Source organism: Monodelphis domestica, chromosome 4 (genome assembly GCF_027887165.1).
Source record: "Monodelphis domestica isolate mMonDom1 chromosome 4, mMonDom1.pri, whole genome shotgun sequence".
In the NCBI taxonomy this organism is placed as follows: Eukaryota; Metazoa; Chordata; class Mammalia; order Didelphimorphia; family Didelphidae; genus Monodelphis; species Monodelphis domestica.
The window spans coordinates 428,307,187-428,320,725 of NC_077230.1; the positions used below are offsets into that span (position 1 = coordinate 428,307,187).

General features: G+C 39.1%; 1 protein-coding gene across 3 annotated transcripts in view; it reads right to left on the bottom strand.

The window, feature by feature from the left end:
* Positions 1–13,539, bottom strand: part of LOC103099392 (carcinoembryonic antigen-related cell adhesion molecule 5-like) — a 203,353-nt gene that overhangs the window by 134,806 nt on the left and 55,008 nt on the right. For all 3 annotated transcript variants that reach the window (XM_056825354.1, XM_056825355.1, XM_056825356.1), the window contains exons 10-11: positions 4,336–4,611; positions 3,707–3,958 (exon numbers count right to left, since the gene is read on the bottom strand). In XM_056825354.1, the coding sequence (XP_056681332.1) occupies positions 3,707–3,958; positions 4,336–4,611 (528 nt within the window). The remainder of the gene's footprint in view (positions 1–3,706; positions 3,959–4,335; positions 4,612–13,539) is intronic.

A 13,539-nucleotide genomic window follows, 5' to 3' on the forward strand; every position in this document is an offset into this window, starting at 1 on the left:
CTACCTTGAACTGCTCTAATTAATGATTAAATGACAGCTTGGAGATATAGGGGATGGAGACTGAAGTCAGGAAACTCATAATTCTGAGTTCAAATCTGGTCTCAGACACTTACTAGCTGTCTGACCCTGGGAAAGTCACTTCACCCTGTTTGCCTCAGTTTCCTCATCTGTAAAATAAGCTGGACAAGGAAATGGCAAACCCCTCCTTGATGTCTGCTAAGAAATGGAGTCAGGAAGAGTTGGATATGACTTAATAATGACTTGATAAAGAATTTCTCCTCACACACAAGGGTTGTGTTTCCAATCACCATTTGCCTCTATGATTCTAGTTCAGCCTTCTGAGGCCACACAGAACAGTTCTAATTCCTCTCCCACATAAGAGTCCAGGAAATTGTTATCAGGCCTCTTCCCAAAGCTTTCTATTCCTTGGCTAATATACAGAGTTCCCTCAATTGATCTTCAGATATTTCAGACCCCTCAACAATCGGGCTGAACACTCTCCAGTTCACTGATGCCCCTTGTAAATTGTGTCATCTAGAACCAAATACAATACTCCAAGTACCATCAGATAGTACAGAAGGATGGCTAGCTCCTTATTCTTGGAAGTAGACATGCTTCTCTTAAGACTGTATTAGTGGGTGGGGTAGCTAAGTAGCTCAGTGTATTTAGAGCCAGGCCTAGAGATGGAAGGGCCTCAAATACTTCCTAGCTATTGTTAGATTTAAATTAGTTTTGAGGGTTAAATAGTTGTAGATAAGAGAGTGGGAGCCATAAACGGTGATAATTAAAATGTTTGGGAGAAAGGGAAATATATATATCAATTATGACCGCTGAAATATGTTTTCTACTGTGTCTTGGGTTGATATAAATATAAGATGGTCACCAGGGAATATATTCCCAATTTATGAATATGCCCAAGCCAACTGGGTTTTATAGAGAAATTTCTAAGGAATTTTAAGGTTTACACTATATGACCCTGAGCAAGTCATTTAACCCCTGTTGAATAGTAATGATTCTAAGTCTGAGAGGTAAGGGTTAAAAAAAATTTTGCATTATATTTTTTCAAGTGCCCTGTTACCTTACCAATTGATAATAAGTTGGTGGGTTCTCTCAATCATCCCCAAAGTCTCTTTATGAAATCTAACTTAGCATTAAAAGCCAATTTCTTCTTTTCTAAATCAATCATCCCCCATTACTTCAACTCTTTTCTAAGGCAGGATACCAGTCACTGCCCCATCAAGGTTGATGCTTTTTTGTGCTTTGGACTTTTTATATTCAAGGATAGGACCTGGTATCAATCCCCAGTGACATTCATCTTATCACATTCAATTTACTGTGCCAGCTTCCTGAGCTACTTCTGCATCATATCTGCTTCTACCATCCCTATCCTCCCAATTTTTTCTTTCTCATTTTCTTCCAGTTTCAAAACATTTCTGTCTGTCTATAGAATCAGTAAAATTATAATGATCACCATTTACAAAGCTCTTTACACATTATTTCATTTGATCCAAGTCACTCATAGGAACACTGAACAGAATGAGTTCAAGAACAGAAACTTCAGAAGATTTGTATGAACTGATGCAGAATGAAGTGAGTAGAACAAGAAGGTAATTTATACAATAACAACAGTGTTCTGAAGTCAAACAACTTTGAAAAACTTAAGACTTCTAATCAATGCAATCATTAACAAGAATTGCAGAAGACCCATGATAATAGTTACTCACTTCCTACAAAAACCTACAGACTTCCTATGAAACAAGCTGTCTCACTTAAGAAATGGGATGGACTCAGGGGGTATGTTGCAACATATATTTTTTGAGCATGGGAATTAGTTTTCATTGATTGTCCCTATGGCATCCCAGGTATATTCTATTCTTGAAAGTATTATTAATTTATTAATATCATTACCTATGTGCTCATGTACTGGATTCATTGGCATAATATTCTAGATCACTGTATTTAATTGATACTCTATTAATTCTGACCACCCTCCAAATCTTCAGTCCAAAGGTCAGAAGAATTCCTGGGTAGGCTGCAACAGAATCCTAGTTCCCACCTTGTCAGACCATATTCCATACCAGGTCACATGCTTAATTAAACTCCTCCTCTTTGATCTTGTAGTTGTCAGGTGATCCAATGTTAAGCCTTATGCCTTGTCACATAAACATTAGCTACCTCCCATTCCCCATTCTTTGATCCTCCAATAAAAGATTGAGGACATATGTAGTTCACTCTCTCTCTACCACCATCAGAAGAACACACAGGATGGATCCCAAGCTCTTTAAGCCGTGTCTCTGAGTCTTTCTTCCTTTATTATATTCCCTCTTTCTCTATATCCCCTTCACCCATTTTCCCTCACTTTCTAACTCTCCTTTTCAGGTATCCACCTAAGAATATATTAATTTGTGGCTTCATGCAGTCACAACCCATACTTTTCCTACTTAGTGGTAGAAGGTAGAAGAGGGAGAGAAAATAGATTTTGATTAATTGGAAAAAATTAAATTAATAAAAAGCTCTTTTAGACCACAGGTGTCAAATACATAGCCTGCAACATTCCCAGGTGCTGCCTGAACCAGGTGGAAAGGAAATTAATAAATAGTTAACAAAAGAAAATAACACACAGATAATTTAAATGCTAAATTAAAATGTGTGCTTTAAGCAACCTCATGTACACATTTAGTCCAATAAAAAATCATCCCTCCCCTAAAGCATACACTGTTGGTGTCTGACTTTCCCAAGGTAACTTCCACACTTCACAATTCTATCTCCCCCACCCACTCTCCATACAGAACATAACCAGAGGCAGAGACAGGAAGTTGGGATACCCCTAAGGTTTGTAACAATAAAACTGCATGAAATAAAAGGAAACTAAGGCCAGAGATGATCTCTCTAGGGTCCTTCTGCCAAATAGTGTGATTATGAACGTGGAGGGGCTGTCATCTGTACATATGAAAGTCAGACCGGTGCATTAATTGGGCAGCAGGAATTCTACTGTGGACCCAGCTACTGGATGCTAAAACCAATAGATGAGGACCAGGTTTCATAACTGACATGCTTCCATGTGGCATTTTATGCCACAAAGAGGAAAACTGTAGGTGCAATAGTGAATCTCAGTGTGTGAAAGGGGACAAAGTTTACACCCTCCTTTCCATCACCAGAATTTCCCTGCCAAAGGGGATCAAGGCCAGCCCCATAACATGACCAGAGCTTATACTCCAACCAAGATTAGAAACTCTCTGTGAATCCGCAGCCCCAAGGGAAATGGGCTGAAGGAAAGAGTATGGGGCAGTCATTGAACCTGCAGCCCTAGAAGGTGGAAGACAAAGAAGGTTGCATGTCACTGGGACAGAAGAGAATAATACAATATCAATAACAAGGATGATGATGACAATTCACATGCTTTTTGTAACTTTCACGTAAAAAGAACTTTCTCCACATAGAATCCTATTATATACTGAGCAAAAGATTATCCATTTTTCCAGATGAAGAAACTGAGGCTGTGAAAGGAGGAGACACACTTACTACACAGATAGTAGACATAAAAGGAAGGATTCAATCCAAGTTTCATGATTCTGAGCTCAGGCTCATTCTACCACAATGCACTGTGTCATGGGACCAGGGGAGCAGAATCTCTTATGTCCATTTCTCTCATGTCAGGGAAAAAGAGAGCCCAACACAAAGTTGGTGGCCCAATCCAGATACTCACCATAGATTGTAATATTCTTGGTTGCAGTACGAGTCAAACCAGTTAATGAGTTGGATGCAGTACAGGTATAGGTGCCAGCATCACTCAGGGATGCAATAATAGAAAATGTGGCTGAGTTGCTGACCCTTTGTCCATTCTGTAGCCAAATGAATTGGGCTGGTGGGTTAGAATCAGCAGAACAGTTAAAGATAATATTTGCCCCAGTAGGGTACACATCCGGTGTATGGACAATCGTGGCAATATCTGGGCCATCTGGAGGAAAGAGAAGGATTCCATACTGAGATTATGGAAGAAAGAAGGGCATCTCCTGTTTTATACCACATCACCTGGAACCAATATGTTTCCCTAATCCTCCTTTGAGCTGGGAAATTCACAGCTCCTCCTCTCCTTTTCTAGTTTGGATCTGAACTTGGAAGATCTTAGGACATCCTCCAGCTCAGCACCCTGGATGGCCACCCTCCACCAGAAAGCATGACAAGGCCAATTTGGGCTCCCTAAAGACTAAGGGGGTTGGGAACCTCAGAGCCTACCTCTTTAGCTCTCAGAGAAGGGACTGAATTAGCCTGGCCTCTGGGAACACCCCACCAGGCTATAAGCAGGCACTATATAGGAAGAGGCAATATACTCACAGGTAACATCCAGTATGAATGGATCACTCATACTGCTAAACAATGCGTTCTCAATTCCACACACATAAGGCCCTTGGTTATCCCTTCTTGTGAGCCTGGGGAGAGTGAGTATCCTATTATCCCGGGACAGCTGTATCCTGCTACCAACTGGGGCAAGTCCATTTATGAACCACTGGTAAGCTTCAATTTGACCCGTAGCCTGGCATGTCATTGAGAAGTCCTTGGTCTCCACTGCAGTCTTGTTGGAGATGAGAATTGTTGGTTTGGACAGTGGAGCTGTGCAGAGAATAGACAGAAAATGACTGTGTTGGTTCTTTTTCTTACCTTATAACCAAATAAGTGGTTTGGAAGTGGGCTCTCAGACCTTGGCAAGGCTGGAGGCCAGACACCAAGAATCTGTGATTTCAATGGCAAAGACACCTCTTTCTCTTGTGTAGATCACAAATCCTTCATCTTCAGTTCCTGTGGCTAACAAAAATCATTCACATGTAGCTCAAGACCCGGGTGCTCAATCTTTCTGGGAGGAGGCAAACTGGTCCAGGGATGACAGACCCCTTCATCCAGTATCTGGGCTTGGATTTGAATCCTTGCCAGCTTGGCAGAGCCATGTGAAGATTAAATTTGATTCTCCCCTGATTATATCAATGAAATTACTTAACTCTTATAGCATTTAAAAATATGATTTCTCTGCTAGAATATTATATTTTATGAAGTTTATTAAAGATTAAGAATTTAAGAAAATACAAGTAAGAAAGCACATTCCAAGGAGAACGGAAAGGCCCATTCAATTCCACTTACATCATGAGAGACGCGTCTGCTTGGAAGCGGAAGTAGAAAGAGGGAACGAGAAGAAGGAGGAGTCCGTTTTAAAAACCCCTCTCTCCTCTCGGCTCAGGTGATGACCTCACCCAAGATTATGGGGAACTGTGGGAGCTTCCAAGGATTCCTGGGAATTGAATCCAGGGTTCAAATCTCCATTTTTACATTCTCCCCTGATTGTGAAGAATAAATTGTAACCCATTTCTATTTATAGATTTTAATCACCAAAAGTATAAACACCCTACTTCAAAGTTAAGTATGGAGATCTGCCCATTTTAGATCTAATCACCAAAAGTGCAAATATCCCACTTAATTATGAAGTGTGAAGTCTGTGACCCATGTGTGTGGTAGTGGGTGACAAATCAGAATTGACTGACTGCCTGCTGGGCAGTCCTAGAGCAGGAATTCAACTATGCTTGGTAGATGTGGAATTAGGGGAAAGCACAGGAAGTGACACAAGAGAAAGTGTCTTTAAAAGTAGCTGTTACTTCTTGTAAAAGTCAATACTTCATTCTTTGATCTGCTGACTGGACCTGAGACCCTGTTTCTGAGTGGACTGAGTGAAAAGTTGACTCAACTGCTGGTTTTTTTCTGAAGACACCAGCCTCAGGAAAGACCTATCCTCTTGAGACAGGCTCCCTGGGCATTGGCTACAAGGGCCAAGGTCCCTCAGGCTAGGAAATAATTCTTTCTGCCCACGGACCAGCAGCAGATTAGGGTTTAGGCTAGAAAGCCTTCCTTATCCCCTGTGATTTCTTACTTCACTCTTTCTACATTCTGTAAGTAAATTGTAAATAAATCTCTCTGGAATGAATTAAATTCCTGGTGACCACATTCTATTAAATATAACGTCCAACCCTCTTTTATATATAAACCCCTTGCCCCCCTTACAATTTATTGGCTGAACATGTCAGTTGTGATGAAATGTGCTCCATCTTCCTAACTTTCCTAAACTTTTCCTTTACTTTGGTGACTATCCCTAAGTCAGCATTTAATAGCTTATTTTGAATCTACACAAATCAGCTGTGCAGGTAAATGCAATTCTTTTCTTTTCCCCACTTAAAAACAAATATAGCACAGCTGCTTTTAATCTTTCCTTCTGTACACTGAGGCTCCACCTGGAGAAAGAGTCTATCCTTTAACTACTGTTGCCTTGTCTCTTAATTAGCTGTGAGGGCAAAAACCTGTGAGGAAAAAGCTTTCACACCCTGACTTTAACTCTTAGCTAGTAGTTCCATCTACTGACCAAAACTAATGATTTCATGGAGACAATTGGAAAAGAATTGAAATATTTAACAAATAGGATTGATAAACAGAAAAAAAAGGCATGATTCTCAACCAATGGCACTTGACCCTCTCCAAGAATCTAACTATGGATCCATTTCCTGCCACTTCTGTGAGAAGAAGGGCCACAAAATGATAGACTGTAGAAATGTATTCATGGCAATCAGAAATAATAACTATAGAAATAACTAAAATAATGATCATAGAAACCACAACTTTAGGAATGAAAACAATAGGAATGGATATTGGGGAAATGATAACTCAAACCCACTAAACCCTCAACCATATAACTTAAGTGGAACTCGTCCAAAAATACTCAGGGTGCTACTTCCTCGCCATGTGGGGCAGAAGGAGGTACCTCTTAGACTCTATTGTTTGGTTGATATTAATTAACACTTTTCAGTTCTGTGTCCCCTCCAAATAGTAGCAAAGAAGAAGAAATGGGTTTCTGAATACAGTACCTCTGTGACTGTAAAATATACACATATTTAATATTTTTGTTTTTCTTCCTACGTGTGCCATAGGGTCTGCGTTTTTTCTCTCATTTTGTTTCCATTGGAAGCATATGTCACCAGGATGGAGAAGATTTTCTTTTAACTATTTTTGATTTTTTCAATGGAATAAGCTAACGTATCCATTTGTTTAGCACGTAAATGCATATCCCAAAGCTTTAAGACTATGGAAACCAGCCATTAATTGATAAATGCTATGGTACTTCTGATTAATGTTTGTGTCTGATTCAAGGAAATGGAATTTTAAAAAAAAAGAGCACAGACTTTATCTACATAGTTCTGTAGAAGCTCAGATTTACCCTGAATGGTGACAAAAGAGCACATAGGTCAATAGAAAAAGAAACCAATCTAGGTGGGATTGATGAACTTCTATGCCAATATGAAAGGACTTGAACCTAGTGTGAGATTCAGGGTTCTAGTGCTTGACATATATTAAGATGCAGGACTCCTTGAAACACTCTTCTTGTAAAAAATTATTATTAAAGTACCTAACAATTGGCTGTTCTGTCTTCCTTATCCTTGAGAAATGATGAAAGATCAAACCAGAGAATGTCATTTCCCTTGTACACAAAATTCTAGTCCTTTTTTCTCTCTTATATTATGACAATTTTGTGTAGTCATAACTTATAATGGGTAAATACAATATTACTTTGTTTTTTCCCCTACAGATTTCTGGGACAGAAATCTACTTTAATTAGATCCTAATACAAGGCCTGTTATGAATTTATTCTTGTTTTATTCAGAAATTATATATGTATATATATAATGTTTGCTAATTTTAATCTCACTTTGAATTTTTATTTCTCCCAAAATTTAATTTTCTATTTCTTTTTCATTTTATGTTTTTAGCTTTTCTTTTGATAATTGACTCATAAACCCCATAACTCAACTATATATTTGAAGATGATCAGGATGTTGGTGAACACCCTTTTCAGGGAGGATTGTATTATATTTTTATAAAAATTTCCAAGACTTAAAATTTTGTTTTAGAAGAATTTCAGAAAAGAAGCTTGCTAACTCCTTGAAGTCAGAGAATGAACTCTTTGAAGAAAGATGCCTGCAGAAACCTACCCTGCATCATAAAGATACAGAATGAACTTTTGAGTGCAAATGATTGAACTGAATTTACATTTATTGTAAATGTACACTTTTATGCCAAAGGGGACTACCCTCTAATTGGCTTTTGTCAATGTGCTTAGCAAAATATTGGTTTTGCTTTCTCTCTCTTCTATTTCCTTCTTATGTCTATTTTAGTTTCCCTCTTAGAAGGTGAAATATTGTATACATCTATACTTGGAAATTTTTAGGGGTACCAGATGATTAATATTAAATGATCAATGGAGAGACTAGTCTCCCAATGATCATCGGGGGAAGATTCTACCATGATAATAACAATAAAAATACTTAACTCTCCCCGGATTTTGAAGATTAAATTATAACCCATTTCTATTTTTAGATTTCAATTGCCAAAAGTATAAACATGCTACTTATAATTTAAGTATGGAGATCAGCCCATTTTAGGTCTAATCACCAAAAGTGCAAACATCCCACTTAATCATGAATTGTGAGGTCTGTGACCCACATCTGAGTAATGAATCAGAACTGATTGACTGCCTCCTGGGCAGTCCTAGAACATGAATTCAACTATGATTGATTGATGTGTAAGAAGGGGAAGGTACAGGAAGTGACTCAAGAGAAAATGTCTTTAAAAGTAGCTGTTACATCCTATGAAATTCAATTCTTCATTCTTTGATCTGTTGACTGGACCTGAGACCCAGTTTCTGACTGGACTGACTTTTGGTGAGTGAAAAGCTGACTCTTAACTGCTGGCTTTTCTCTGAAGACACCAGCTTCAGGAAAGACTTATCCTCTTGAGAAAAGCTCCCTGGGCCTTGGCTACGAGGGCCGAGGTCCCTCAGACTAGGAACTAATTCTCTCTGCTCAGGGGCCAGCCGCAAATTAATTAATGTTTACTACATATAGCTTAACTTATCCTCTCATATTTCTTACTTCACTCTTTCTACATTTTGTAAATAAATTGTAAATAAATCTCTTTGGAATGAATTAAATTCCTGGTGACCACACTCTTAAATATAAGGTCCAACCTTTTTTTAGAAATAACCCTTTTTCCCCCCTTACAACCACCAAGAATTTATATTTCCTTGTCCTGGACTTCAAGAAGCCAGGGTTACTTAACTTCACACCTTGTTGAGGATAGTGGGGGAGGCTGAAGAGGATGAACTAGGGACAGACCAGAAGGAGATTGTATTCAGAAAGGGAAACATTACTTTAACTCTGAAGTGGAAAGGAAAGGCAGAGAGTGGGAATAGATCACTTAGTAGCAGGGTACAAAGAGAAAAGCCTCAAACTTGAAGTCAGGAGAGACTTGGTTCAAGTCTAGAGATTTTGAATGCACAATAACATCTCGTGCCTAGGACTGTGTTTTGCCCCCAGGAGGCAGTTAATACCCTTTACAGAAGATTCTGGAATTCCCTACTTTAGGTTCTCCCCTTTCCTTAGGAGTTTTCTGCCCTGCAAGATGAGAATGAAAATGTTAAATGTGATCTTCTTCAAGATCAGATACAGTCCTATGCTAGGAAGTTAAACCAATGGGGACTAATTTTCTCTGAGCCTTCATGGTCCAAGGAGACCTCATTCCTTATCTCTATTTGGCAAGTAGGTCTTTTCACTGAGAGGGTTGTATGTACAAGAACAATCTCTGGAACACATTCAGTAAGTAAGCTTGCCTGACTTCCTTCCTGGGTGATCCTTGTCCAGCTGTCTTAGGATTAATTTCCAAAATGGTAGGAATAAGAAAGAAATATTTCTGCATCCTAGACATTTCCTCTTGTTATTTTGGTAGAGTTTACACTCCCTCCCTGGGTCTCGGTTGGGAAGTTGAAGGTGAGGAAGAGTGGGCCTCCCACTTGTATCCTGTAAAGCCAAGTAGGACTGGCCAGGAAGGTGACAAATCTGAGGTCAGCTAGCCACATCTTGAAGTGGAGTAAGAAAATGATGGAAAAGTGAGCATGCTCCTGGGCAAAAGGGCCACAGTAAGATATTTTGGAAGATTCCTGGGCAAACCCAATGGATCCAATGCCTAGCTTGGCATAGTGAAAAATGTTGGATTAAAGTGAGAAAGACCTGAATTCCAATCTTGTCTTGGAATGTTATTGGCTGTGTGACTTTTAGCAAGTGCCTATTTTGTCTCACTCTGCTGATCAGTTAAATGAGTATAATAATCTCTCCCTCGTAGTATTTTTGGATCAAATGAAATCATCTATAAAAACTCTTTATGAACGCTAAACAAAGACTGAACAATGGTTCAGAGGAGGGAAAGTACAGAGTGGAGTCTGAATGGCAATGTAGACCCAGGCTATCTGAGCAGACAATGCTTGCCCAGAACTATCTGAAAAGCCTGATACCCTTTTGTGAAGAGCTGAGGTTTAATACCAGAGTAAGAACACTCAAGGATAGTCTATAATCAATAGGGAGTCATGAGCAGAGAAGAGACATGAGCACACACATATTTAATTAACAGACCAATTGAGGGCACTAGAGATACTTAGCCCAAAGAAGAGAAGACTTGAGGGGGAGAGGAGACATGTCTCCAAGGACTGATATAGTTATCATGGGCCCCCTGCCCCTGCCAATGGATGCTCAGTGAATTACAGTGATCAGATAAGAACTCTTTCCTGATATGTCAATCTCTTATTTTGGACCAGCAACATTCAGGCTCCCTTTTTTTTTCTTGACTATTCATCACAAATCCACTCATTTTTAAAACCCTCACTTTCTGCATTAGAATCAATACTCCACAGGCCAAACATGATCCAGTTTTAATGAACTTGACTCCCTGCTCATTTCTGTTCCAAAAATGATTTGGGATGCCTTGGAGAACTGAAATGAACAGAATTACTGGACTGACTCTGCAACAGTGCTAAGACCCTTAATCAGGCACACTTCCAACGTAATCCCTTCATGGGTGAGGATGGACTCCAACATTTGCCCCACTGTGATTAGATGCAAATCAGGCTGCCTCAATCATCTCTGGCCTCAGATCTTCCTCTATTGTTGTTTCCTTCTGTCCACTAGGTGGTATTACCAGGACAGGAAGGACTGTGGTTCATTACACCAAAAAGTTGCAAAGAGTAGCAGCAGTTGACACCTAGTGTGATATTGGGCATCTCAGCCTCTCTAGGGTTGTCTATGGATACAAATTACTTCAGGTTCCTGGAAAGATCAGGAAATGTCCAATTAAACACAAACCTGGAAATCCTGAAAATCAAAACGGAATTTAATAAAATCAAAAGGAGAATAAATAAATAAATGAATGAATGAATGAATGAATGAATGAATGAATAAACAAACAAACAAATAAATAAATAAATAAGTGAATGAATAAATAAATAAATGAATGGATGGATGGATGGATGGATGGATGGATGGATGGATAAATGAATAAATAAATAAATATAACTAAGATTTGTTTTTTAAATAAAAATTTTAAATAATTACACTATTCATTAATTTGATTTAAAAAGGAATACTATTGTGCTAAAAGGAATACTAAAGTAGAGGAATTCCATAGAGACTGGAACAACCTCCAGGAAGTGATGCAGAGGGAAAGGAGCAGAACCAAAAAAACATTGTACATAGAGACTGATACAGTTTGGTACAATTGAAGGTGATGGACTTCTCCATGAGTATCAATGCAATGTCCCTGAACAATCTGCAGGGATCTAAAAAATACTACCCACAAGCAGAGGATAAACTGTGGGAGTAAAAACACCGATGAAAAGCAACTGCTTGACTACAGGGTTGGAGGGGATATGACTGAGGAGAGACTCTAAATGAACACTCTAATGCAAATACCAACAACATGGAAATGGGTTTGAGTCAAGAACACATGTGATAACCAGTAGAATCGTGCGTCGGCTATTGGAGAGGGAAAGGTGGGGGTGGGGGGGAGGGAGGGGAAGAAAAGAAAATGATCTTTGTTTCCAGTGAATAATGTATGGAAACAACCAAATAAAATAATGTTTAAAAATTTAAAAAAAAATGAGATTGTGCCAGCAAAATCAAAATGTAAGTGAAATAGATGAATCCTTACAAAAAGAGGGAATTGCTCAGCTTGGCAGTATTATAAATAGTATATTTAAAAAACTCAATCTTAGGAAAAGAAATTTAAGAAAACAAAAATGAGCTCCCGATGAAAATGTCCCCTGGATCATATCAATTTGCCAGTGAATTACAATGAAGGAACAATGAATCTCAATGCTATATAAACGACCTTAAAAATATAGGCAATGAAGGGCAGTGAAGTGCTCAGTAGATAGCAGGGGCTAGATTCAGGAGGATCAAGGTTCACATCTGGCCTCTGACAGATCCTGACTGTGTGACCCTGGGCAAGTCATTAACACCAATTGTCTAGCCTTTACTTCTCATCATGGTCCTTTACTTCTCTTTCATGGTCCTGGCATTGGCCAGGACCATGAAAGATGGAAAGGAGTGCTCAGAAAACATGGCATAGGCAAAATGCACAACAAAGGCCCACTGCTACTCAGCAAATGCTCAGAGTTAGAACTCACCATCACGAACACTGTGTTCAGAATGGCGAACAAATATAAAACAACGTGGATGCACCCACGATCAAAACAGAGGCATCTCATTGACTACATCATTGTAAACCAGCGAGACATCCAGGATGTACAGATCACCAGAGCCATGAGAGGAGCTGAATGCTGGACAGACCACCAATTGGTTAGAGTGACTCTTCAAATGCGCATTGTGCCTCACCATCCAAAACAGGCCTAGATAGTTAGCGCATTTTACATCTTAGAGATCCATCTTATTTGCAAACATTCCAGTCCTGCCTGGATGACAAGCTGTCTGCCAAGGAACCACTCACTTGGAAGCTCAACTGAGAAATGGAACCAGTTCAGAGGCGCAGTGAAGGAAACATCAAAGGCAGTCCTAGGCCCCAAACAACGCAACCACCAGGACTGGTTCGATGAGAACAACACTGCTATTGAAGACCTATTGAGCAAAAAGAACAAAGCCTTTATGGAGTGGCAAAATAACCCAAACTCTGCTCCTAAAAAGGACAGATTCAAGTCTCTCCAAGCCATGGCACAGTGTGAGATCAGGAAAATGCAAAACCAATGGTGGGGAAAAAAGGCAGAAGAAATCCAGCACTTTGCTGATACGAAAAACTACAAACAATTTTTCAGTGCCCTCAAGATTGTCTATGGGCCATTAAAACCCACCACCACTCCCTTACTATCCTCTGATGGTGACACTCTCATAAATGTAATAATTAAACTAGTGGAAGACATTATAAATTGTAGTAGATATAAGAGTGGTTGTTAAAATTGTGACCACAGAAAATATGTTTTCAAGACAGTGTCTTGTTTTAAATCAATATATAGGGTGGTCACCAGGGAAAAATTCCCAATTATTAAATATATCCAAGTCAGCTGGGTTTTATAGAGATTTTAATTAAAACAAATGAGGAATTAATGAAAGTGAGAGAGAATAAAAGAGGAAGTATGAAGGGCCTTAGCCAACATGGTTTAGACCTGAGTCT